The 27,498-nt window shown below is 51.8% G+C and overlaps 1 protein-coding gene across 2 annotated transcripts in view; it reads right to left on the bottom strand.

Annotated features, from left to right (window-relative positions):
* The window catches only part of LOC144172920 (E3 ubiquitin-protein ligase Topors-like), an 80,694-nt gene that overhangs the window by 33,444 nt on the left and 19,752 nt on the right, over positions 1-27,498 (bottom strand). For both annotated transcript variants that reach the window (XM_077701512.1, XM_077701513.1), the window contains exon 3: positions 24,830-25,110. In XM_077701512.1, coding sequence (XP_077557638.1) covers positions 24,830-25,110 — 281 coding nt within the window. The remainder of the gene's footprint in view (positions 1-24,829; positions 25,111-27,498) is intronic.

The raw sequence follows: 27,498 nt of genomic DNA, 5'->3' as shown, positions 1-27,498 counted from the left end.
TCCCCAAAAGAACGGCCTGACTGAACGCTCCCACTGTACCATTCCGACATGCTTTCCTTTTACGTTTGCCCTGACCACACCAACTGGGACACCAATCTATTGTTCGTTGCCTACGCTTACAATACCACTGTTCAACAAACCACTGGTTTCTCTCCATTTTTCCTCGTCTACAGCCGTTCCCCTTCTGTACTTTACGAGTCTTTCCTTTCCGCACCAGTCTCTTCTATGGCAAGCCTTCCCGACCAGTTCGTTTCTCCATAGTTTTCAAACAATAACTAGGGAGGAATGTGGCGCTGCGATCGTCCGCCGCAAATGGGCGTGATGGATAGTTCTGGATTCGTAATGGCGCTCGATGGCTTGAGGAAGTTACTATGGATTCGAATGTGCAGAGAGTTTCATTTTCGTTTTGGACTTTTATGAATGCATTTGCCTACACAGTGTGTTGAAAGAAGCGTTCAAAAATACGTTTGTCCTTAAACTGAATGCCGCATGTGGACTGACGCTGCCCCGAGTTGAAATATTTTATAAAAACCAGAGTTGTGAATCGGATGGGTTATCAATTCATTGTCGCACAGCGAGCACGAAAACACAAATGACAGCGCTCTGCGCGGCGAAGTTGTCTGCGAATCAGGAGTTGTGGCAGTGCTCATTCGGCAGAGCAATGTATTGCCAAAGCTGTCGACGGTTGCGAATTGCTTGGAACAGCCACACCTTTCGTGCAAACGCTGGCTTCTACGGTGTAGACCAGCAGTACCGACGGCTGATAGGAACGCAGCTTGATGAATGTCACTAATTCAGGCAAAAATAACTTCTCCAAAGGTTGTGGTCTCTCTACCTCACAATATGCATAACCCTGGCATTGCACAAGGCATGCACTCGTGCACACTGCGAGGAACCACCGTGGGTTCGAGCTATTTGAGCACGCTCACGATACTGAAATGCCGTCGCGCCAACTTAACACCGCCTCTGTTGGGCAGGTGGAGAAGGGGGCGACAAAGGAATATGCCCAGGGTACGGAGGGAAGACATTTAATTTACACCAACGTCCCAGTTACATAATTTACAGTACAGGTACGCACTTCCCCTTATGTGATAGGGGCGATGGGGCGCCACGCGTCGTCGGCACAGAGCCACTGGGCTCTTCAGTCAGGGCAAAATCCGGGGCGCGGTGCAACCATTGTGCGCGCGCGCATCGCCATGCTGGCCGGATCGGCTCGCAGCAGCGAGGGAGACGCGGCCCATTCGCTCACAGGAGCATACCGCATGGTGTGTTCGTCGAGTGGTAGGTATGGCCTTACTATATGCAAGCGTACGGACAACAGGAGCAGCCTTAAGGCACGGACCGGCAGCCGGAAGGGCTGGTGGGCTTTCGCCGGCGCAACAGAGTTGCAGCCGGCTGGTAAAGAAAGCGTCACAGACCTTCGGCTGTGGGAGCCTCCGACCTGCTCCCCACTTTCGCCGCTGCTTTTGGGGCACGTTCAAGACTGAGGTTTACCCTTTCTACACATTCGAAATTCATATTAAGGTGCAGCAGTGACTCTGTTTCCAAATGTGGTGTGACGGTAAGCATTTCTGACGCACTCTTATGGCGAATTCCATTGGGAGAACAGGAGCAAGTGGAGCGAGCAGCCAGAGCAGCACACGGGAGTAACGGGGACGTGTGCTTTTGTTCCGCGAATGAAACATTCGCGCTGCTCCGGGAGCAGTGAAAAGAGGGGGAGGGCGTGATGTCAAGAGTCATGTGACCAAACTTTTCCCGCTCTCGCTTCCCGGAGCATTTCGCGCGCTCGTGTTGTCCGCACGCTGTTCCTCGCCAGTTTTGCCAGATACGTGCCGGTGGTTTTGTGTCTGCCTTCCGCATGGCGACGAATGAAGAAGCCGAGTAAATGTTCATGTCCATGATAGGGTCACCATCGTATCTCCCAAAAATTAGCTGCGAACGATAACAGCATCCGCCGTCTTTTCCAGATACGACTCTACCTTCGGTCGCTGCTCCGGCGGGGTGAACAGGGGCTCAAACATAAACTCATGCAATGTCAAATCATCGTCATCGTCGCTGCTGCCGCTGCTGTCCGATGATGAGTTTGCGCTTGAATCTGTGGTGCTTTCATCATCTAAAAGTAGCAGCATCGTCCAGACGGCCGCGCTTAGCTGCTGCCGTACGCACTGAGCGACTATCGCGGCTGCCGGATTCCGCCATTTTTCCTCCGCCACCGGGGGATAAAACCAGAAATGACGTAAAAGAGGTCATGTGTCTTCCTCGGCGTTCCCTGTTACTCCGCCGCTGGCGACAGAGCACCGAGAACTGCTCTCGGCTGCTTTCGGCGCCAAAAAAGTGCTCCTCCTCGACCAATGAAACACGACGCCCCTGCTCCTGCCCGACCACTGGAAGACGCCAGAACTCGCGAGAGCACTTTGGGTGCAGTTAGAAGTGCTCCTGTTCGCCCAATGGAAAGCGCTATTAGTGTGCTACATTCAGTGTCACAGACCGGCCTCACGAAATCGGCCTATGCCTGGAGCTGATTGCCATTCCACTGCTCTGAAATTTAGTAAAAATGTCTTCCAGGGCGTCTAGCAAATTGCCTAATTCAATTTCCCTGACTTTTCCATGTTTTCCATGACAATTTTAAATGAAATTCCCTGACCTATACAACAGGCGCCATTCTGTAGAAGTGGTCCGTGCAGCATATAAAAAGCGTAGGAAAACACATTCTATCATTGGGAAAAACACATTGGTTGCAAGTGCCCTAACTCTCAAAATGCACTTTGATTAACTCCAGTTTGTTCAGTTTGAGGTTTGCTTGACTTCAGTTACGGCTTCAGAGAGTTTATTTCATCTTGCGGGGTAGAAGCTTCAAGCAGCGCTTCAGTGAGCACCTTTTGCTTTTTTTCTTGATTGTCCTGGCTCGACATGCAACGTGAACCGCATGGTACGTTTTTGCACGCGATTCGGGCGCGTCGGTGTTGCGCGCGCGATTTTTTGACGCCCGCGTCGGCGATTCGCGCACGCGGCAGCGAATTCTGCCTCTCTCAGAAAATGATGCCCGTCGCGCGCGGCAGTGGGAGGAGCCTGACGACTTGTGCCAATGTGGAGCCGCGCGCCTCAAGGCGGCAGTTTCGAAGCTCTCGAGACAGCCGGCTGGTATTGCAAGGGCGCTTTCACTAGCGGCGCGGATGATGTTTTATAGTGCCGTTTTTCGCCCACATTATAAGCTCCTTTACCTCACAAGCAACTTCGTGCGTGCCTGTTGCGGCATTTTAGAGAGCACTTAGAAGCGGTCGCTCAAACTCCCGTCACCACTTCGCGGTCGAAGCCGCCGCCATGTTGCCGCCGCCGGCAGCACCGCGCGCAGCGTGCGGGTGGTTCTGCGGCAGCGTCAGCGCGCCTATGACGTGCGCGGCGCGTTTTCGCGAGCAGCAAACGCCCCATGCGGTTCACGTTAAACCATGTCATGTTCCTTTTTGATTATTGGCTCTTGATGTCACAAGAAAGAAGTTCTTTCAAGATTAGCTCCCAAAAAGCGCTGCCATTTAAAATTCGCTGAAAAAAAACAGCGCCTTGTGCGTGCGATTTGGGCACCACTATATCGTCCCTCTGCGCAAGTGCACCCTGCAACCTAAGCCAGCTGCGAGCTGCGTGAACCGCACGGCGTGTTTCTGCACACGATTCGTGCGCGGCATTTTCACGGCCGCGTCGACGATTTCGTGCCTGCGGTGGCTCCTTTCCTGCACAAGCAAGTGCGTTTGTGCCTTCAGTAGCATTTTAAAAAGCAGTCGTTGGAGCTACCGCACTACTCCGCGGCCGGCGCCTGCCGCTCGGCAAGCACCGTGCTGGTGGTTTCCGCGGCAGCGTCAGCGCGCCTCAGGCGTGCGCGGCGCGTTTTCGCTTGCAAAAAAACCAGAAAACGTTTCACGCGGTTCACGCTTTCGTCGCGCGCGATCGTGTTGCATTCGGTAACTTCTCGTGGGCCTCAAACACTCGTTTTCCCTATTCTAAAACTATGTGGGCAGGCCCCGAAGTGGTTTTCCCTGACTGGTACTACATGATTGAAAAATTCCCCGACAATTCCCTGACTTTTCCAGGTGGGTCAAAATTCCCTGACTTTTCCCTGTTTTCCCGGTCGCTAGACACCCTGTCTTCATAAGCACTGTTTCCTCAGATGGTCATGCTACGGTTATACACTATGATGCAAATCGGTTTTGTGTGCTCACATAATGTAGCAGCGCACTCATACGTGACAGCACACCAGTTATACTTGCAAATATCATACCTCAAATACTGATCGATACCCCAGACAAGCCAATCTGGCACAAATTGCACGAAAATTCTATGATGGGTAAAAAAAACAAAATTACCGTAAATGCGGAATATAGGTCGAGATTTTTTTTTCAGAAAAAATTGCCGAAAAGTCACCCCTCGACCTATATCGCAGTCACTGGCAGTTGTCATCTGGCGACCGGGCAGCCCATCAAGCCCATCCAAACCCCAAAGGCACCTGTAGAATCTTTTCGAGATCACAGCTGCATCGCCATCGACCGCCGTCAACCTGCTGCAGCCAGCTAACCTAATCGACTTGATGGCCTCCGGCCAATCTCCCTTGGCTGGCATCAGCATCATCAGGGATCGCGCTTCACGAGCGCACACACTGCTTCTTTCCCTTCCCTTTGATGTTCCATTAAAGACAGACCTCCATGGTCACTTCTCTCCCCCCTTGACGGTCGAGTCTCGTCCTTGGGGGTCGACGGATCCCACAGCACCATCGCCACCACCATCAATCGGATGCGACGCCATCTTTGTTTTGTTGCTTCTCTCGCTGTTGGCGAATGTGTGCGTGCTATTTTCTTCTTGCTCAAAATGAGTTTAGGCACTTGGTGCCAGTTTACAGCAGCGTTCAAAAGAAAAGTTGGGGGGTTTTCCAAGGCCAATGACGTGTCCGCCTTACGCCAGTTCAGTATCACCAAAAGAAGTGTTGCTAGCGGCGTTAGCTGAAGGGGCTGCTCTCGGTATGCAACGCTCGGAAGGCCTCGTTTCATGGGCGCTGCTCTGTGCACCTGTGCTTCTGTACAAAGGGGCAAATTTTGTCCGCTAGCATCGTGCGATGTCTCTACGAATGGACAGCCCAAGATGTTTGCTGACCGCCTGCACAGACTGGCTGTCGCCCCGGTCTGCACACGAGTGTCCCCGCTTTGCGCTCGCTTCACGATGACATGGTCTTGCGAGTGTTTAAGAAGTGCTGCATGAGCAATTCCCTGGACTGTACCGAGGACGACCTGCTGTGTGGGTGACAGCGAGCCAGCAGCAGTCGTCCGACGATACTTCAGACAGATTTGAATGAGTAATCTGAGACGAAACAATTTATAGTCTCAATAAAACAATGGCTGGTACCTAATTACTTTTTTTGCTACAAGGTAAGGGGGTCGACCTATATTCCGCCTCGACCTATATTTCGCATTATACGGTGCACTCGGGAATCAGCACACAACAAAAAATTTAATGCTGGGTCGTCTTGTCGCAAGGTGAGTGCTTGCAACATTATCATACCCTCCCCAAGCAGCACCAAGACAGGTTCATAGAGTAATCCACGTCCGTGACTAAACGCTTCTTTAAAACATCATGTGGCACAGGGAGCCTGCAGAATCTAGAACAAGCCGAAATCGGAGGGCCTTATCAAATACCACACTCTTCCAACGACACCTTTTGTCGCTTGTGAACTGCCTACCCTGTATTCTTCAAAAAAATGTGTCTGCCGGGTGGTCAGCTGGTTGTTGAAGGACAGTGAACGCGCAGCTTGTGTGCGTGATTACTAAAAAGTCCACCCCTTGATCTCGTTCCGAGTTTGCACACCACGCTAGTTGTGCCGACAAAGCAGTGCTCGCCTAGTTTCCTGCACGAGGCGTCACCGCCTGGCCAAGTTTGCCAGCAGAAGCAGCGGGACCCTGCTTGCATGCTCGGACATGCCCGGTGCCGAGGAGAACAAGGTGCAGAGGAGGCGATGGGGTATTCTGGACGCATGCGACCCGACAACCGGCCACGAAGCACCCCTTGGAGTGCGAGAGCCGACCCGTGAAGCTCCTGCAAGGCGAGGCTCGCAGAGCAATGCGAGCGACTCGCAGGAACGGCTACGCTTCATTCCGGCCTTTGTGAACGCCCGCTCGGACGAACTAGAAGGGACCACGCTGGTTCGTTCATCTTATCAGACGGCCTCCCAAGAAAACAATTGGCAACACAGCCAGGTGCATGCCGAAGGTGAATTACAGCGGAGGGAAAAGGCGCAACAATCATTTGCTTGAGTGAGCAACTTGGTAGAAGACTGCCTTCACTGGCTCTGGACTGGTTTTGTCTCGTCCAAAGCAGGCTCAGAGACAGAGAGGGAACTCCTCGCTCTACCGGCAGCGGCGAGAAGCGACGCGACCTCGCATGCTCCCACTGAAGAACGGCACGGGTCAGCAGAGCGCGAACAGGAAGCCTTCTTGTTCTCTATCCTCCCAGTTGTGCACCTCTCTGCCCCAGTGCAGAGCGGCCAAAAACCCCGCCCTTGCTTCGCCGCTGGGTGGCAGCCTCATCCGCGCGCCTTTTTGCCTTCCTCCGTGGCTCTGCTTGCCCCTCCCTCTGGTCGCGTGAATTGCTCACCACGACCGGCCTGTTTGCTAACCACTGTCGCCAGCAGCGGTGGCCATAAGACAACAGTACGCGCAAGGCTGCTAGTCTCAAGCGGATTTTGCTTTTTGCATTGGGTCTATGCAAAAGCACACAAACGTTCCCACCTTGCCCGTCCCGGCGGGAGTTCAGTGTTATCACTCGGTGCAGCATTATTCCATTATTTGCAGCAGCAAGCAGCCCATTACACGCTCCAGACTTGGCCGCGCTGCACGCAATGTACGAAACGGAGCATATGGTTACTCGCATCGCAACGGGCCTTCCCGTGTTGATTACACACAGCCGCCACTCCATCCCCCTTGCTGCGGCCAATGCCTTGCTGCTGTACATGACACCCCCACCTGTCAGCCCGCACAAAAGTTGCCCTCGAAATGGCAAAATGTCGACAAACTGTCCAAGTCCTGCTGGGCGTGTCCCACTGGCTCAACGCTGCAGGGAATACAAAATCGCGGCCCCGTCCCCTACCCCCAGGTCCCGGCTATGCATCCACATCCCATATCCTGCAAGAGACCATGACACGTGGCGCCACCTACGGGGCCGTTTCTCCTCATGCCCCGCTCAAACAAGCGTGGGCAGGCTGGCCTCGTGGTCCAGAGGTTCCACCGCCGGCTCACAATTGTGCGAGCCATGTTCACAACCCACAGGCTGTTTTTTAAAAGCGACGCTTTCTACGCCCGACTGACGGCGTCCGGAAAAATGCCCTGCACAAGAGCCAGCTTTACTCGACACAAGAGAAAGAGCGCTTCCCGTAGTTGGCCCCAAAGCCGAGTCCCTTCCAACATGGTCGAAGCATTTCAAGCGCAGCTTTCTGTGCCTCCGCCTGTCACAGGACGGAACGCCTGCCCAGAGGTGCGCGGCAAGAGCGCTCATTGCGCCACACGTGCGGGTGCAGCAGCAGTGCCCCACATGCTCCCCCTTCGAGGAAGGTGCAAGCCCCGGCCACTCTTGCCCCGAGAACGGCCACCGTCTCTCGCTGCTGCGACTCGTTGGGGGGCTGAGGCATTGCGGCCGACAGATCTGGTGCCGACCCAGTCAACATTACTAGATTATTTTCAGTTGTAAAACTGGGCGGCGCTGCCCGGAACCGCCACCGACCGCTGCCCGGAACCGCCACCAAAACCGCCTGCGAGCGCCCCGGCAACCGGCTCGGTTGCCGGGGCGCTCGGAGGCGGTTTTGCTTATGCTTCCCTTCGCGTTCCTAGTTCAGCGCTCGGCGCGTACGTTTCTCGTGCGCGCGCGGGCGCGTGGGTGGGCGCACACATCTGGTAATTATTTACGTTCTCGGAAGCAAATAGCTACAATAAACACCAGACACAATGACATTTTTTTCGCCCCTTGTGTGGTTCTTCCGGGTCCTTTTTTTGCTGAAGAGCAGTACTCGCAGTAGCCGGCGCATTCGGTGCCCCGGTCTCCGCCGTTTCTTGTTCGCGCGGTCGTTGTCAGTAGTGCTGAATGAGCCATGCCGTTGGAGTGGCACGTTTCGTGATTTTCTAGCGACTGTATTCCATTGATGTGGGCCTCTGCATGTGAGGCTGAGGCAGACAATGCCGACCTGCTTCGTTCCCGGGTGCACCAGTGGCTACAGCAGCAACAAGAGCAACACGGACAGGCACTTCTTCTCGGCTCCCAAAGATGCGACGCTTCGCTCGCTATGGAATAAGGCCATCCCGCGCGCGGATAAGGAGCTGTCGACAAAGTCCAAAGTGTGCGACTGCCATTTTCACGAACAGGACATCGACAAATGGTACGTACACACCATCAATGGCAACACTGTTCAAACGCCACGTGGGAAGTGGAGCCTTGTTGATGGTGCCATTCCCAGTGTTTTTCCAAACCTGCCTTCTTACCTGTCCAAGCCGCCTCCGAAAAAACGAAAGCGACGGGAGAGTATTCCAGGGGCCGGACGCAAGAACGCTGCGCCGTTCGGTGCCGATGCAGGCGACAGCGCGCAAGACGCGGGCTGATGTTTTGCTGCTGAAAACGTGCAGGAAATAACAGTAGCTGACATGAAGAACGTAGAGTTACCCCCTCTGTGGCGGAGAATCGCTTTGGAAGATAGCAGCGGCGAATAGGTAGCCTTCTTCACCGTCACGTCAACCAATAGAGTACTGCAAATTGAAAAATGTGTGTGCGTCGGAGGAGACAGTAAAGCATCGGCAAGCGCTCACGGGCGTCCAGCTAAGGCATTTTTGAATATCAGTGTGCACTCCCTTAACGACCTCAGCATTCTTCTGGACAAAGTTGACAAGCTGCTGATTTGTCACGGACAACAGCACAACGGTGGCTGCTTGTCACCAAAATGCAAAGTTCTGTCGCCCCAAGAGACTTGCTCTTCCTGTCGAGCTCAAAAAAAGAAACTCCTGGGGAATGCCTTGCGAAGAAAGAAGCGACTGACACGGAAGCAAAAGAAGATGAAGAACCTCCAAAAGAAGGCCATGAGAGCTGCAGCAGCAAAAGTTGCCTTTTTGAAGGAAATCAAAACCTTGAAGCAGGAATTGACATGCAGGCCCACAGAAACAATCAAGGAGGCAATTAAATCCCTTTCACCAATTCAGCAGGTGGCCTTTGAAACGTCACTGAACAACGTGAAGGTTAAAGGACCACAAGGGGTACGCTATGCAAGGACATGGGTCATGAACTGCCTGCTCCTACGAATTGCTAGCCCGAAGGCGTACAACTTGTTGCGCAGCATGAAGCTGCTGCCACTTCCCACTTGCAGCCGATTGAACCAGATTCTTTCAGGCGTGCCCTGTGAGTACGGATACAACGAAGTGGCCCTTGACACTATTTGTGCGTTTTTTAGCGATAAGCCGGCTGTGCAACGGTATGGGACGCTTGTCCTTGACGAGATCAAACTGAAAGAGTCAGTTGATTTTAATAAGTCAACGTACAAGTTTGATGGATTTGTGAATTTTTCAAGTTCGCAAGGAGAGGCTGCCACCGTGCCTGCTGATCACGCTCTTGCGATCATGTTCATACCCTTTTTTCACAATTGGGTGCAGCCAGTAGCAAGCTTCGCCACGAGAGGTGCTGCTCCTGGCTTTGTTCTGGCCAAACTTGTCTTGGAGTGTGTGATTGAACTTGAACGCCATAACGCATCAGTGATCGCCGTGGTCAGCGATGGCGCAGGGAACAACCGTTCAATGTGGAAACATGTTGGGGTATCAGGAAAGCTGCACAGTCCGGTGAACAAGGTTCCACATCCCACACTTGAAGAGGGACGGTTTCTGCACTTCCTGTGTGATGTGCCACACATTCTGAAGTGCGTGAGGAACCACCTTCTGTCCCACACGTATGCAAAGGTAAGTAAAAACATGCATGGGCATTTAACTGTTCGAGATTATCAAGCTTCGATCGGTAAGCCAATATGTTTGTTCGTTGAAAATGTATTTTTTCTTTTTTCGTGCGTCTAATCCCAGGCGGGCCCTCACTGCATAAACTTCAAGCACCTGTACAAGACGGAAGAAAAGGCGCAGCTGAAGGTGGTCCCAAAGCTCACAGCCTCCCATGTGAGCCCCGGCAAGCTGGAGAAAATGAACGTTCGGCTTGCAACGCAGGTACGCAAGCTCCATAATGCCACCACTTGCGCTATATAATCACCCCCTTCCCCATGCTTTTTTTTCTAATTAAGAGACGCGTGCCGTGCTTTTTATAAGACCACTCAGAGGTACTTTTTCAAACTTTATCACAGCTCTTAAGCAGAAGCGTTGCCCTGGGACTTCGTTTCTACAGAGAGCAACGTGAACCTGGTTTCGAAGACACTGAGGGCACCGAGAGGTTCACTACACTCATAAATGAGCTGTTTGATGTCCTCAATGCAAAAATACCGGTGGAAGGCATCCGCAAGGGCTCGCCGAAAATCGAGGTGAGAGAACAGTCGCCTTTGACACGTCATCCGGTTTTGGTACATTTTTGCTACTTTGTAAAGGGATCACTAATGTATTATTTGTTGCAGGTGATCCGAACCTTTCTACGCCTTTTAAACACCACAGAGGAGGACAGCATTCGGCTCAAAACAAAGTTGTTTGCCTCACAGATGACCACAGAGTCTCTGCGTGTCACTTTAATGTCCGTGCTTGACATCATCATCCTGTTGCATGACAAAGACGTGATATACGTTCTGACTGCAAAGCTAAACCAGGACCCGTTAGAGGTAAGCAAGCGCAGGCATTGTGCACATGCAGTTCAATTTACTGTTTTTGCAGCTAGCCAGTTTGGTGCCTAACCAAATGTATCTTTGTTGTCATTAACAGCGCTTCTTCGGAGTCGTAAGGAGCTTCGGCGGCGACGAGGACCACCCGACGATCAGCCACTTCAGCCAGATATTCAGGCTCCTGAGCTTGTACACACCGCTCAAGATGGCAACCAAGGGAAACTGCACGGGTGACCAGGAACAAGTTCTTGTGACGGTCGAGGAGAGCCTGAACGTCAAAAAGCTAGCTGCTTTTGCAGAGAGGCAGGCCCGTCAAGACAAGCTGGCAGGAACCGTCAGGAGGATTGAACTGAAGGAACATTCCGAGGGCGACACTCTTCAGCACAGCTACTGCCGGCCTGCTGCCCCGGATGCTGTCCTTTATTGCCTTGGGGGCTGCATTGTGAAAAAGGCTAGCAGGTTCTCAGACTGTGACGACTGTAAAGCGACCGTTAAGGGTAGAGGTCATGTCCCAGCAGCAGCTATCCTCACAGAAATGAGGTCGTTTGTACCAGGCGCCCTTCAGCACCCATCAGATGCTCTAACCTGCATGCTCTCGGGCATTGAGCGAGTTATTGAAGAGAACACAGAGGAAAAGCAGGTCTTTGGGGATTTGTTCTGGTCTATACTGGAAGACCTGAGCAAAAAGTCCCTGGTGCGGGTGGGGTGCGACGTTCACTCTGAGGAATTCTCTGCGCGCGTCATCAAATCGTACTTGGGGACGCGCATGCATTTCTATTCCAGATTCCTTCAGTGAGAACGTCCCTTGAATGTGCAGAATTAAGTCGGCGCGCAAACGCGCTAAGCTGCTGTAAGCACGCTGGCAAAGTTGTGGAGTTTGTTGTAAATGAAAAAAAAACCTTGCATACATGTATCTATTCATTACTTTTTTTCTGTCAACATGATTTGGTATTTTCTAGCCATATTCACCGTTAGAAAAAAGATGACGTGGAGTTGATTTGTAAATAAAAATGCTCGCATGTATCTATTCATTACTTACTTTGTTTCTCTTAACGTGCTTTGGTATATTGTAGCAATATTCACCTTAAGCAAAAAAGATGTGGTGTTGATTGTAAATAAAAAAACATTGCATATATTTTTCTATTTTGTGTCTGCCGTAAAGTGTATACTGTGAAAACCAATAAATTGCTGAAAATAACTTTATGCTTATTGACATGTAATCTGATTTAACTTCGTCGGTTAACTGACTCAATAATTCTTTCAATTAGAGATATTTCGCCTTTTGCAGAACTGTCGCTTCTTGGTGACGTTTGGTAAAGCTTCTTGGTGACCTTTGGTAAAATTTGTTGTCAGGGCAAAACATGGACAAGATACTATTCCAGAAAGGATGTCGAGACAATTGGGAAGTTTCTTCTTCGAGTGGCCTTAATTCCTAGAGCCACTAAGTGACGTAGCTCCTATGGTGACCTTGCTGCTTTGGCTGGAAACAAAATGAGCGGTTTCATGATTTTTTATAAAATTCGTTAGAGTCAATCAAAACAAGTTTTAACGGAGGCTTATTCCATGCTACCAGCTCGCTGCAGACCGTTCAAGCTCGTGGTTGACTGCCAGCGAGCAGCCGACGCAAGCGCGCGCGAACTACGATGCGCTTCGGCTGACCTGTTGAAGAAAGCAATGTAATGGGCGTAACGAATGGCTTTTACACCCCACATTAAAGGAGTACTGACACGAAATTTCTCGCTTTCAGTTTTTATGCTGTAAAGAATACCTATTGGCCCAGTAATTACGAAAATCGAACCGAAAGCCGTCAGCCGCCAACACAATTAATTATAGCACGTTTATTGCCACCAATTTCAAATTTGGTCGCTGCGCGGGAAAATGGCCGTTCGAAGGCCAGCCTGCAAGCGGGCAGCCTTACGTCATGGTCTCACCCGTGACGTCAGGGTCGTTTTTCTTTCCTCCATGCGTTCGCCGCATCGTCTGCTACGACTGCACATGGTCCGCGACTCGCCCGCGCAGTCGACATGTCGTCTGAATCTTCAGACTCGGATGAGTCACTGCCACCCGACAGACAGAACAACTTTATTTGGCCAGGCGATTAGGCCGGCGATGTCTTTGCCGTCGTCCGTTTTTTAATATCACTGTGGCTCGAACCGGCGCAGACCGTGATAGAAACAGCTTGTCGCCACTCTTCTAATCAATCTGATCACGAAAAAGAAGCTCTACATGCGAGAAACTAGATGTTAGTGTGTTGAAAATTGTGCTAGGAGTTGTTATCAGCGCTGAATTTAAAAGTGGCGTTCAGATATTTGCCGCGATGGTAAGCCTACGCTGACCGTTAGCGGAGGTTCGGCGCTCCGACCCAGCACTGTCGGCACCACGGTGCGGCGAGCGGCCGAAAGATGACGCCACCTGCGCGCTAGAATCAAAACAGGCCGCGGTAGATGTCTTGGTCACCGATCGCAGAAACGGAAATTATTGCCAAAATAAAGCTTCATATGCGAAAAAGGGGATGATAGTGTGGTGAAAAGTTGTGTAAGGGATGGTCATTCGCAGTTGTACAGATACCAGCGATCAAATAGTCGTCACGATACTAAGTTCCCAACACCCAAGGTGACCCGTGCAACCCCGAGCCCGCTGGCTTGGGCGACAGTTCTTGCGGCCGCCGGCGTGCACGAACTCCACGAAGTCCACGTTTAGCGCTGCATGTCGTCGCGTGGAAAATAATGCATCTTGGCGTCGTCGTCGATTTGCTCGGGCAGGCTTCCACGAGCAGTATTTCGCATACCGCGAGCTTGCCATAGCAAAACTTGGGCGAGCTCGGCGACGCGCACCGCCGCGTCGCCGCGGTGCCCGTCGACATAGCGCACCACGCCGTTTTCGGCACCAGTGCCGAACACCATGCGCCGGCAACGAACTGAAGAGCAAAGACGTCGAACACGCAACGTTTACAAGCATTACTCACACAGCTACGCCCACGTCTCCTGCCCAAACGAATACCACCGACAACAGCAGCGCAGGATATCGTTTCCGGTTCTGAAAACGACTATATGACGTCACCCTGAACCGGCCAGACACGTAGGCCAATGTTTCGTCACGCCGAAAGCGATTGCGCTAGTGCTGCCGATTTGTGGAAGCTCGCGGCCTGGACAATCAAAATCGATTTTAGATGTGATTCCGGCCTCGGATCGCTGCAAAAATTTCTGTGAGGCAACTGTACAAACTACTGAAGCCAATTATATCATTTTTTAGGTATCAAAATTTGGTGTCAGTACTCCTTTAAGCGATACTGAGCAGCTACTCAAAAGTATTCTGGCCTAGATGTAGTCTGGACGCGGACAACTTCACGGCTAGCGGGTAATCTTTAATATTATCGCGCACTAACGTCATGAGAAGGCCGAAGAGGCGTTGGGAGAGGCGCCGTTGCACCCGAGGAGGAGCGGCCGGGTAGAGCAAAATGCGGCGGTCCCGCCCTCTCGCGGCACGCCGAGAAACGGAGACGCCGGCGATGCACGGCGCATGGGGAGAGTTTTACAACTGAACCTATCTAGTAACGTTGGACCCAGTAGCGCCTCGGCATGCCTTGGACCGGGCCGAATTTTCCAAGGTCCACCACCGGGGTCCGGTGCCGGACGTCCAAATGGCTTCTTCCTGCTCTCAGCCTTGCACAGGAGGCCCGCAGAAGCTGGCAAAGTCGTGCACACCCGCTCGGAGTTCAGCAGGCTCGCCCTGTACACCAACAGCATTCGCACCCCCCGCCTTCTCGAGGGAGCCCTTGATGACTTTTATGGCTGCTTCCACGATCTTTGCAGGCGGAAAGCCACATTCTTTGGCGAAGGCTGCAAACGGTGAGTGAGGTCCCTTTTCACCACTGCCTCCCCAGTCAGGCCCTCTGTCCACTGCAGGGGCGTCTCCCGGTTGGCCTTGTGCTGGAGGCAGGCCCGGCAGGACTTTGTGAGAGTCTCGATATCAGCGACAGTGGTAGGCCCCCAGACAGCCGCTCTTGCACGCTACTCGCTGATGCCGAAATGGCCCTCATGCAGTGCGTGCAGAGCCGACTCCTGTAGCCTTTCAGGCACAACTATCCCGAAGCCCTGCATCGGGACGTCGTTGACTGCAGCTATGCTGTCCTTATGCGGCCACAATTCCTTAACTCTGTCGTTACCGTGGGAAATGGACCGATTTTTGGGTGTCTCAGAAAACTTTTTTTTTGTGCAAAACACATTGATTGGGCACTAATTGCAGCAACATGAAATGCAGATGATTTCATGCCCTTTCCAACAACACCAGTTTTTGTAAACTTTTCATATAGCAGACTTGCAAAAAAAATAAAAATGAGAATTTTTGTCAAGTTGTCATAGAAAATGGTAAAAAAAGGAGTTTTGTATGACAAACCACCAATAGTATAAAAAATTTTGAACATACCGTAAAATTCCGAGCAAGCGCCCCCACCCGTGCAAGCGCCCCCCCACCACTTCAGTGCTAATTTCAAATTTCAGCGCCATTCCGGGAAAGCGCCCCCCTCCCTCCGCGCAGTTATCCCGCACCACATGCAGGCAACACTGGCTTGCTAGAGCCAGTCTAAGAATCCAATCCAATCTGCTTAACCGAACGCTACACGCCATTTGTTTCTTTGTTTTGGCGGTGGTAGGTCATGCATTCCTACACAGTTGCAAAGAAAATCAAGGTGATCCGATGGCACCAAGAGCACGGGAAAAACGTGCACCAGACTTCTCAACAGTTCAAGCTCGACCGAAAGCACATACGTGAATAGGTGAAGAATTTCGACAATCTCCTGCAGCAAAACTTCGGAAAAGCAAAACTTCGATGGAAGCTAAGCAACGGCACCCCAGTGTTCAGCGAGTACGTGGACGATGCGCTGTTCGAGTTCTTAGAGCGCGAAAGAAGCGCGGAACGCGCCATTAGCAACCGGCTGCTGTCTGAAGAGGCTGTGAAAATAGCAAACAGCATGCAGTTAGGTAACTTTGTAGCTTCCAGCCACTACATAAGCAGGTTTGGAAGCAGCAGTTCGGCGTTGCAATGCGCCGCGCCATGAACGAGAGCCAGACGACGCCCGAGGAATCTGCGGAGGCATTAAAGGGAAGCTGAAGCGCTTTCCAAAAAATTTGAGTTAGATTAACAGTTATATAGTTTCTTGAGCGCTGATTCCGAATATCACCTTGAAATTTATCGTACATGAGTCCAAGTGGCATTTATCTTGCAAAAAGCGCGGCCCCGTTTCAAAGACGCGCGCTTTTCATCTTTTGACGCCCCTGATTGGTTGCGCCCGTCATGACGTGAAAGGAGGACACCCTTCGGCCGCGCGGGTTGTCGGAAGCATTGCAAACGATCGCACGGTTGCCTTTGCGGCAATTTAGCTTGCAGTTTAATTTTCGCACATGACTGGAAGTTTGTTTTATAATTTCCCGTGCTGTTGGTTCAACTATCTTGGAGCTTAAATTTGCTTTACACGACAGAGAACCCCAAAGCAGTGACTGTGACGTCGACTAGTGGGTTCCATCAAAATATTTTTGAATTAGGCAACCAGCATAGGGGGATTTTATACCTTATGTTAATATTAGGTACTGCCTTAACTGTTTCTTATTATACACAAAACCATTTATGCCGAAGATTAATGGGCGTTTTATAAACAATCTACCAGCGAAAAGCACGTATACGTGCACTGCGCGAAAAAATAGCGTTCATGCGCTGTAAACGTATATGCGAGACCCATCTTGCCGGTACACGCATAAACCAACAAGCAGACTCTGCTTCCGCGTTTCCTTTGTTCGTTGTCGCCCACCCCAGCCCTGTTACTCATCCCCGTACACAGACCCACACGCTCGCGCCATTTCAGCAGCGGCGCTACGGCGCCTCCGCGATTGCTAGCTGCACTTCGATGAGTGGCGTCTTACTGCTTCACATGCATTTATTCTGAAAACACTGCAGCATACTAGTGCCTGCTCAGCATTTTTGGTTGTAGTAGGGCTTGATTTTCGCTTGCGCGTTTCGCATTCTGCTACAATATTACGGCCACCTCGTTATAATTAACAGACCAGTCGGACAAGGCAGTTACGTTGTAGTTACGTTACTTTAGGTAACAATCACCAAACGTTCGTGATAATGAATCGTTAGCCTGTTTCAGCATTTCTAGATTTAAGCATTTACCGCGCTAGTCGGACAGAGGCCGTATTTTTACTCTTCGCTCCTAATTTTTTTAGTATCATCATTATATATATCACCGACTATCACTGGAGAACACTTGAGGTTCAGTGACAACAAGTGCTTGCCAGGTTATAATATGCAGCCACACGGAATCTTGGGCAAGAAATTAGGCCCCCGCAGTCAACACAAATTATGGCACGGTGTTGGTTCGGAGTGGTGTTTTTTTTTTTTTAATTCCAGACAAACATAATCTTATCGTGACATGTATACTTGCAAAATAAGTAATCTGGTTGTCTTGGTTCTCTTACTTTGTAGGAATACTGCTTACCTCTTAGCCGGGAGAGAACTTCTGTCAGGATTGGCCCCTTGTTTTAGTTTCGCCAAAAAAATTGTTTTTTTTAACACTGTCCTGAGCCCATAGGGAAAAAAAAACCGACGCGTTTAACGAAAGAAGTATTTCCTGAACAAATGTGACTTGGTTTCTGGAATGGAACGAAACATCCCCGGCCAAAGTACAGCAGTATTCCCCATCCTTCCTAAATCTAGAATCTAATGTGAACATTCACGTCTGTCGCAAAAAAAAAAAACGCATTGGAGCGGTTTACAAAGTATTTAACGTAGTGTAGTATATTCTCTGTCATCAAGCACAGCCACCTCGGCTGTCGCTTCCGTATGTTATCAAGCATCCCGGCGTGGCATTATTCTGCTTAGGAATACGGCATGATAACGTATGCCTCGTTTGGCGTTCGTGCATACTTTTTGAACACGAAAATTGTACGAATGAGTGCTATCAACCACAACAACAGCAAGTATCATTCACAAGGAAACACGGCGAAAAGAGCGTGGCCGAGGCGGCCGATCCGGCCGGAAGTCCAGGTATGACGTTTTTCAGCCGGTTTTCGCCCGCGCTCTTCGGTCTTCCGGCATCGCGCGGCGAGGTGGGGGCGGGGCATCGGGCCACTTTTGTTTGCTCATTGCGCCGCTTCTATTGGATGTATTACGAAAATATTTCGCACACATGAACTATTCAATGTGTACTTGCTGCTAGTCAACTTTTCTTTTAATTCTAAAACCGCTTCACCTTCCCTTTAAGTGCCTTCTGGACTTCCGTGAACTTCCTGCAATGGCGAAATGACGTCAAAAGGCCACTTTTAAGAAGCCGTCGCGGCAGCAGGTCCTTGTGGCGCGCTGCTTCAAGGGGTGCGGCATTGCAAACGCAATCGATCGCTCTGAGGACGGCGACCTGCACGGCGGGCTGGCAGATGTCGGAGCCGTGGTGCCAGAAGACCGGGGCGGACTGGAAGACGAGTGCGCCGAACTGTTTTTTGCTACAGACTCTGAGGAGCCTTTCGATAGTTACGAAAGTGACGAACAGCAGTAAGATCAAGCCGTGGCACCCGAAGACTGATGCAGAAGAGTGCTGCGAACTTTTTTTTTTGCTGCTAAGTTTTCCAATGGTTTCCAAAGTCACTAACAGTAACATCTTTTGCGTAATAAAGTTCATCGTCCTAATGAAAGTTTAAAACCACGCACACTGCATTTTTTTTCGTAAAAACAATTGTCGCCGCCATCTTGAATTTTGGTGCCGTTCCGGGATAGCGCCACCCCTTCACTTTGCTGGTAATTCCACCTTGCTGAGGGGGGGGGGGGGCGCTTGCTCGGGATTTTACGGTAGTTTTTGTAGGTAAACATTTCAAAAACATGTCCTAGAAAGAATGCTGACTTGCACGGAACAGCTTGTCAGATATAAAAAAAACGTTAGCATGCTTGGTGCCCACACCATGCGGTGAAGCCCAACCTCCATTTTAAAATGCGCAATTTTGGGTGGTTTCCTGGAAGAAATCTGGAGGTTTGACATTATCAGAGACACAAATTTGTCCCCATGTGACAAAAAGATCTTGTCAATGACTGACTTTGCATTTACGGCCAGCACAGTATTCGGGACAAGCACGCGATGCGGAAAAATCTGCATGGCGTTGAAAACAAAACTCGGTGGTTGATGCCTGTTGAAGTGACTGTCAGTCATCTTTCAGAACATAAACTTGCGGTTTATTATCAACTTCTGACTCGCTACTGTAGCCCTGCTTGCAAGAATGAGGTGCGGTGCGCTACAATCATGCCCTGCAAGCTCTCACCGAGTAGCTGTTGTGTGATGAAAGTTTTCAGCACTACGAGCTTTGGGCGCCACCTAACATTTTTAAAAGAAATAATACCAAACTTCCGTCCGAATAGACAGCACTACTAAGGAGCAACACTAGACCTGCAGAAGTACCCTCATACGGAAACAAACCTGGCTGGCAATCAGATGGCAGCATGCAAGGCCAGATTGAAGCGCTCTCCTTGTCAAAACAGACATCTGGCGACTGGGTGTTATCTTTTGACTGGCATCGGAAGTTCTTATCGCAGAAATCAAGTTAGGACTGGATGAAATCACGAGCGACATGCTTTTTTCGACGATCAGTAGCAGACGCTCAAGGCGCCATGGCAGATAGGCTTGAAGTTAGGTAACTGCATACAGTCTACGCTCGTTACAGCGGATCCGGCAACAACGGACTTTCGTTTACAACAAACCATTTCCGTTGGTTTGTCTGGTCCCCATGCATTTTAAATGGAGTCCACTCTGCTCACAACAGACCCGGCTAGAGCAGACTATCGGCTACAACAGACTAAATTTTAGGCGAAAATTGTTTCGACTGAACGTTTATAGTGGACTTCCGCAGGGCCGGCACCCGATGTGCTTTTTCTTTGTTTATTTTGTCAAGAAAACTATTATGCCTGGCAACGTTGCTGGCAGCCGGGTCGCCGGGTCGTTGGCGCAGCCAAGCCAAGCCAGTGCCAGTGGCTTTTTTTGTGTGCGACCAGCGGCATGAGTGACAGGGTAGCTGATTTCACTGTCGGATAAATTAAGCGTAATTAACGGTGTTGAACACGGGGAAAAACAGGCTGACATCGCCAGAAGTACAGGCCTGTCTAAGCAGAGTGTCCGCTCTACCATCAAGAACAAGGCCGCGGCCGATAAACGCGACTCCGGTGAGATTGAAAACAGGGCTATCGAATACTCGAAGTGGTGCACTCGGAGGCGAGTCTGCCCTCGTCAGTTTTTTTATGTAATAAAAAACTCGGGTTCAGTGAAGCTTGGCTTTTATTATTCCCACGCATGCATCGTTCCCGTTCCGTTCGGTGAAAAAGGTAAGAAATGCCTCAAGTAGGGGTTGTTCCCCATCCATTGTGTGCAATCTGCCGGTAACCGTGCGCAGTCCAACTGGTCTAACTTTCGATTTTACAGCTGTCCGTCATCAGTTTATTTTATTACAGCTGTTTCAATGACCAGAATAAAATCGCTAAAAATGTGGGAGCTACCTTGAGGGAACGTCGGGCAGCGATCCGATTTGTTTGACGAACAGTGTCAGGAAAACCTGCCTCGTCGTGAGGGGATTTAAAAGAGCCTAGCTAATGCTGATGGGGACGACTGATGTTTTATAGCTGGTTTATAATTGCGCCTAGTTATATTCTTGCTTTATTTGCTCAGCTTATCTTGCGTCTCTACACGCTTGACCGCACGCGCTAGGCCTTTTCGAAGTGCCGGTGCTAAGCTTTGGAAACGGCCCTCGCGCGAATACTGTGCAGAGGTGCTGCAGGCGTGTAGAAAGAACAAAGTGTATGTACTATGCATGCAATATTGGTCAAAGTACCCACTGTAAAGCTGATACCCCCCCTTCGTTGGATACTGCATACTTCGGCTACAGCGGGCGTTTTTTTTTCCGGATTCAGAGGGTCCGTTGTAATGGGCGTAGACTGTAGTAGCACCAAATATGAATTCGCGAATTAGGTAACTGCATAGTAGCGCCAAATATGAATTTTGCAATGCAAAAATGAAACCAAAAACTGTTGCAAACTGCGTTCGAATGGTCCTGTGGAAGGAAGTACAACACGACTTAGAACAATGTGCGCAAAGGCAATAGAACTACCTAAAATCATAAAATAACCTTGCAAACAGCCACGGCTTGACATGTTCAGCCGAATTCAGGGGTTAGTACTGTCAGAGTGGAAGCCTGAAGATTAAAACTCATCTTCTGATTCACCATTCGTGTTCTGATAACACAAACCAAATACTGATGCATAATAATTATGAGCGGCACGTCTTCTTTTTTGGTAGCAGTGATAACGTGCCATGGCCACGCCCCTTTTCCACAGCCAGGTGATGCAAACGTGCGGCAAAAATCACATTTCTGTTGCAAGAATGAAAACAAAACTGGATTTGAAAGGGCATTTTCTGAGCTAACCCCAAACAGCTTTACCTGCTCCAGAGACACCTGGAACGCTATGGAAAGGGGCTATGGAATGAGAGCTAGTCCTTCCTTTTCAACCAGGGCGTATCGACGTTCCGTTTCAGTCAGCACTCGAGAGGCAGAGGCGATGACAGCGAAGAGGCCGTTCTCCTGCTTTTGGTCGGCCTGGCGTTGCTGTGCATGGCTGGAACTGGGCCAGATGAGAGCATTGTCTTCTTCCCTTTGCCGAATGCATTCTCTCGTGCGGCCTCCCACAGGGGCCGCAGAAGTTCCGCCATGCATGTCGCCACGCCCAGTAGCCACCCAACTTCGTCTTGGAAGTTGGCCTAGGCATTTCTGTGGTGGCTTTGAGCTTGCGCTCATCAGGTCCAACATGGTTGCTACACGAGACCTTCGTGACGGCATTTTCCCATGTTGGGCGCTACGCTGGCCTGTGGAATCCACTCGTCGTGTTCGTGCTCGGTGGAACCCCAGATGACAGGCAGCCCCATCGAGGCCCCGCGGAATGTGTCCGGGCACAGAGCAGACGCTCAACGATAGACAGCTGCAGCAGAAGCGACAAAAGGCCGTTACAAAGGTGGTGATCAACCCGAGGTTGTGCTGGTTTCCTCGAAGCATGCCAAAAGTGTGTGTGCTCAACAGCCGGGATCGGATGCGTAGCACTTGCTTGTTTAGTTCTGTGCAGTCTACACAAATGCGGAGCGCCCCTGACGGCTTGCGTACGACGACCATTGGCGCGCACCATGCTGTGGGTTGCGTGACGGGAGTGCCAACTTCCTGCATTCGCTAAAGAGAAGAAGCGGCACCCGACGTGCGGACGTTGAGCAGACGGAGTTGTGTCGGGTTGGAGCACGATGCCGTACTCGTGCGGCAGCTTTCCAAGCCCCTGGAAGACGTCGGGAAAGTCCCTTTCGGTGGTTAAATGAAAAATAGTGTTCACTAATGGGAATAAACCAAGGTTGGTGATGGCTGGTTTTCCAGGTACAGCTGAACGTAGACCAGATAGGATGCAGACGTATTGCGTGCTTTCTCAGCCGCTGAACTTGAAATGATGCCTTGCTAGTCCCGAGATGTGCAAACTCTTTCCATCCGGACCCTCAAGCCTCCGGTCGGTGGGATTTCGAGCGACGTGCTTGAAGAGCTGTCAGAACTGTCGTTCCAGGATAACAGTGTCAGTTTTGAAGGCTTGGGTCTGCGACTGGACGCAGACTGGACGACCCCCCACCTGGATGACGCTGTCGTCGCCCTGAGGCCCGGGAAACCTGGCTCCTGCTCCATGTCTCGTAGAGCATTTGATGAGCGGCAAGTGCTTGAGAAACGGCCCTTTTCCCCGCATTTTTGGCATCTTTAGCAGGACACGTGGCCCTCGCATGACGCTCTTTGCGCACAAGCCCATTTGATGGGACGCTTTTCTCTGAGCCTCTGGTGTACTGTGCGCTGCTTGGGGGTGGCGTTGCAGGGGGCCTTTAGCGGGTCTATTCCGGCACGCTTCAAGAGCATCGAGGTTGACTGCTCCCTCTGGCGTGCCCCACAGGAGTTCTGCCTGCTGCTGTTGCACTGCCTCGTTTTGAGGAGCAATGGTCAAGGCCCTCATGAGGTCTAAGCTGGGGTCAAGCTGCAGAGTTTACAACATTTTGTGGTTCTTGAGGCCCACGACTAGTCTGCCACGAATTAACTCTTCGCGGAGCTCTCCGCAGTTTCAAGTGCCTGCTAGCACGTGCAGGGCTGTAGCAATATCTTCGACGAACTCAGCGTCCCTCTGGACCTGGCAGCTGTTGAATGTGGCCCACTCGTACATGATGTTCCGCCGAGGTATGAAGCAGCCCTGGAAGCCAGCGCTGCGTTGAAGTTCTTCTGCTCGTCATGGGTCAGCTTGAGTGCCTCAAAGATGTCTTCTGCCTAAGGGGCCTATCGCTCAGCCCTGAGGCACCCCGGCAGCGGAGAAGGTGAACGGGCCGCCGAGGATGCGTCGTCTCCCGAGAGGGGGGTGCCAGGCTGGCCGAGGCAGAGGCGGCCGTTTCAGGACCAGGGGTGGGTGGGCGTGTCACTCCTGACACCACAATGGGTGCAGTGGCAAGGGCGCTTTATCGTCTTCACTACGCTACACGTGCGGCTGTCCCACACCGAAACTCACTGCGGCACAGCCAACCTTCGCCGAGGGTGAAGCGAAAGACGGTTGAAACTCTGGTCGAAAGCCAGTGGGCTCCATGTGCACAGTCCACGCCCAAAAACACCCTGCAGGAAAGCCCACTTGCGCAACGGGTTACCACCGAGGCGCATCACGTGCACCCCCAACACTTTCTCCCCGGCCGACCCCCCCAGAGAGCGAGTACGGGCCAAAACACTTCAACGGCATCGTTGCCATCAAAGTCCACGTCCACGAACAGATCCCCCAAAGGACTGCACTGCTTCCCCTCAGTTTGCTGGAGAGGAAAGCTTCACGTTTCAACCACCTTTGTCGCTAGACGAAGGGTTTGATTGATTGATTGTAGGGTTTAACGCGCCGACGCAGCGCAGGCGATGAGGCGCACCGTAGTGGAGGGCTCCGGATTTTGACCACCTGGGGATCTTTAACGTGCGCCGAAATCTCGTACACACGGGCGTTTTTGCTTTTCGCCTCCATCAGAAAAGCGGCCGCCACGGCCGGGAATCGAACCCGCGACCTCGTGCTCAGCAGCGCAACGCCTTAGCCACTGAGCCACCGCGGCGGGTGCTAGACGAAGGGGCTGTGACTTTTCGTTCCACTTCACTTGAAACAATCCTTTTTAATATGCGCGATACCCGTTCTGTGGCACACTCACACGTGCTAAGCTACATTTGGGGTGGTTTTGTTCCCTTTAGGTCCCCTCCAGCTCTTGTTTGGTACCCCTCAGTGGTTTGGTCCCACTTATGTCGGTTTCGGCTAATTTCCTTCAATGCTTTTCCACATTAGTGTGATTTTATCCATGGTTAGGTGGGGGCTTGGGTCACCACCTCGCTTATGTTGGGTGGTTTCCTCCCCCTCTGGTCGGTTGTTTCTGCTGCGCCGTAGCCAGCTGAAGAAAGGCACTAGGCACACAGCTGTGTTTGAACCCTGGCGCTGTCTAAGCTTGGGCTGCCGGTGCCAGCGAAGAAGAAGGCCGACACAGGAGAGAGAGCGCCAAACAGCACGCGTCAGCACCGACTGGAGGGCCTGCGCCAGCCTCCCGGCCTAGCCCCCTAGCAGGGCTCAACTCTACTCGGGGAACGCGGCGCTGCCAGTGGCCGGCCGTGCGCTCAAATAAAACAGTGGCGCAGGGCTGGAGAAACAGCCTAGCTCCTTCTGGCTCTGCCAGGTTCCGGCTGCGTTCGGCTAGGTTGTGTGATGTTCTTGCACGGATAGGCCAAGTGCTCAGGGGTGAGGCCCAGTTTAGCTGGATTCTACAAGGCTGTTCCAGTTGGTCCCGACCAACCCGCAGCTCTGCCGTTTCTCCAGCCTGGCCCCACCAAAGCAAGCTGTGCCAATTCTTTAGTTTTTTCCCAACGTGTGCTGTCGTGCCCGTGGTAGGCAGGCGCGGGACTGTGCAGCCCGGCCGGCCGCTCTCACCTGGGCCGGCGCCCGGGGGCCGTCGTGCGGCCGTTCCTCCTCCGAGGCCGCCACGCGAACATGTGCCGGCTGATCCACTGGTCGGCCCCGAGCAGGGGTGACGAGTACACCAGGTGGTGGGCCAGCAGCAGAGCGCTGCCCAGGGCCGCGTGCGACGACGAGGACGCCGACGAGGACGGGCCCCCGCTGCTCACAAAGTACCGGTCGTAGTCCTCAAAGGACCGCACATTGTGCACGATGCTCTTGAAGCGCTGCTTGCACAGCGGGCACTCCGCCTTCACCTGCATGGGGCAAGGGCACTCAACTGGCCGCCAGCTGCACCTGCCGCCCCACAAGTGCCCACCCGACGCCTCCGTTTCAAGGCCCCCGCCAAACTCAGCCCAACACAGACGGGGGCAGAACATGTGCCACATCACACGGCACCCTTTCAGTTGGCCAAGAATGACCTGCACAGCCCCTGACCTGCAAGCTTGGCCCAGATTTGGGGAAGCGCCGCACCGATTGCACCTCAGCACTTTGAACACAACTGTCACACACATTGCGCTCACTCACGTAATGACCCCACTTTTTCCCAGAAAGTTTACGTGAATTTGGGGGGAAGGCTTATGATGCGGGAAAAAGTTGAAACGCATTTTTAACAGTTGCACACAATAAACATGGTGAGAGAAGCACCATGCAAATCCTACGTTTTCAGCAAAAATACGTATGAAATTAAGTAACCCAATCACTGCTTGATTCACAACGTGCCCCCCACCCCACCTGCATGTTGGCTCGTTCCCCTACTCGCCGATGGAGCTGCTTTCTCACTGAAGTCGCTTGCGGCTCCCTGGTCCACAGTGCCGTCAAGACTGTGGGATACTCCCGTCTTTTTTGAAGCTGCGGACGATGAGCTCGAAGAAAACGGCGCTCCATGCCTCCAGTGGCAGAGCGTGTGGACGGACGGCCTCCTTGTTTTCCCAGCTGGGGCGGCGACTCCCCTCGGTCATCCACTCCGTGTACAAGCCTCTTGATCAAGACGTCGAGCGGTCAGGCCACCCGGCCATGTCGGTGCACATTTCCTGCCTCCGGTCCGCCGCAGAGGCCGTCCCCGGTGAGCAGCACAGGCCCCGGTACACGCACTGGGTCCACACTGACGTGCGGCTGCCCAGCCGAGCGGTTCCTGAGTGCACCAACGCGTGCTCCACCCCCTTCAGCTGAAAACGGGCTGTACATCTCGTGACACCGCGCACCAGGAGCACAAACAACGGTCGCAGCGCAGCTGAGCTAAAATGTGTCGAGAAACGGCCAAGTGGCAGGACAGCACAAGGCAGGGACAAAGTGCGGAGCGCATTTGTTGCTTTGTTTGCACACTGCCGCGCTTCTGTGGCGCCATATGCACGAAGGTGTGTTTCGTGGTCAGCAGATGGTGTTCCGCAAGCGCGCAGTGTCTACGTATTGAACTGCAACTGTTCGTGCTCAAGTCGCCAGCTACTGTTCAGATTTCCTTCGTCAGAACGCTTTTTTTAGTGTTACTGCCAATACAGTGGCGTGATGCTCAGTTACTGCAATCAGCGAACACACCGAGATAGGAATATCGAGCAGCACCTTTGCTATTCGCACCGCATTTTCATGGCAGGCAAGCCAAAGGTAATCCTCAAGAATAAAGTGGGGGGTGGTTTCATTACGCCAGTAATTGCTGGCCTTGGTCGGGGGAGGGCACAGGTGTGGCGAAAGGGAGAAAACAGCTGGGGAATGCTGCCACGGCCGACATGACGCAAATGTACGGCCTCACATGCAACCATCGCTCCCGTCATTTGTCCCGCCAACGCACAACACTTGGCTCATTCAAAACCGAGTTGGTCCAATACCAATGATGGCAATTCATTCGTTCCAGGAAGCGAGCTAGATAGCAAGGAAAACAGGCGAAGACTACCCACCCGCTTTCCCTGTGCGGCCAGTGGCCCACCAATGGGGAAGTCCTGTGCACCCTCTCCGTTTTCACCCCTGCAGCCAGCAGCGTTGCGGAATGGGCATCCCCATTCCATTCCAATTCCATTCCGGGGAATTAAAACTTGTGATTCCATTCCTTTCAATTCCTCGGAATGACAGAAGTTAGCCCATTCCCACTCCTGGAATGGACGGGAAGTTCAATTCCATTCCTTTAATTCCTCAACATAAAAACTGCCTCAGATGCTTTATCGAGTTACCGAGGAACGCAACATGAATTGGACGTTATCATACGGGTTTTTCAACCCGTCTGAACGTCCGAATGTATGCAAAATGTATCACTTGACACCGAAGTTGGGAGGTGGTAGCAGGCTGGTTACATATCTCGTGCAGAACTACGCAATGCAAAAAAAAAAGATAACCGTCCCTTCTTAATAAAACTAGAGAGAAGCATGAAAGCTAAAAGTTCGTCCTACTTTCGCTGAAAGTGCATCTAACCGAACGTCAAACCATCAGACGCCCAAACCGCAAGCGAAGAAAGAACCCATGCAACGATTTTTCGCGCACTACGTGAACACAACTAGAGCGATCTAAATGTACACCGTTACGTGGTGTATGAGATAAAGGTTTACTATAGTGCTCCTTCTTCATGATCGACGCGTGTTTGGTCTTATTTAGAACCGTTCATTTATGCGATTTTAAAATAAGCATTTTGACACAATGCAAGCGCAGTTTCAGAAAGA

This window comes from Haemaphysalis longicornis, unplaced genomic scaffold (assembly GCF_048455015.1).
Source record: "Haemaphysalis longicornis isolate Haplotype H1 unplaced genomic scaffold, Haemaphysalis longicornis Haplotype H1 scaffold_27, whole genome shotgun sequence".
NCBI lineage: Eukaryota > Metazoa > Arthropoda > Arachnida > Ixodida > Ixodidae > Haemaphysalis > Haemaphysalis longicornis.
Note: the sequence above shows the minus strand (reverse complement) of the source record. Positions and strands in the feature narration are given on the sequence as shown.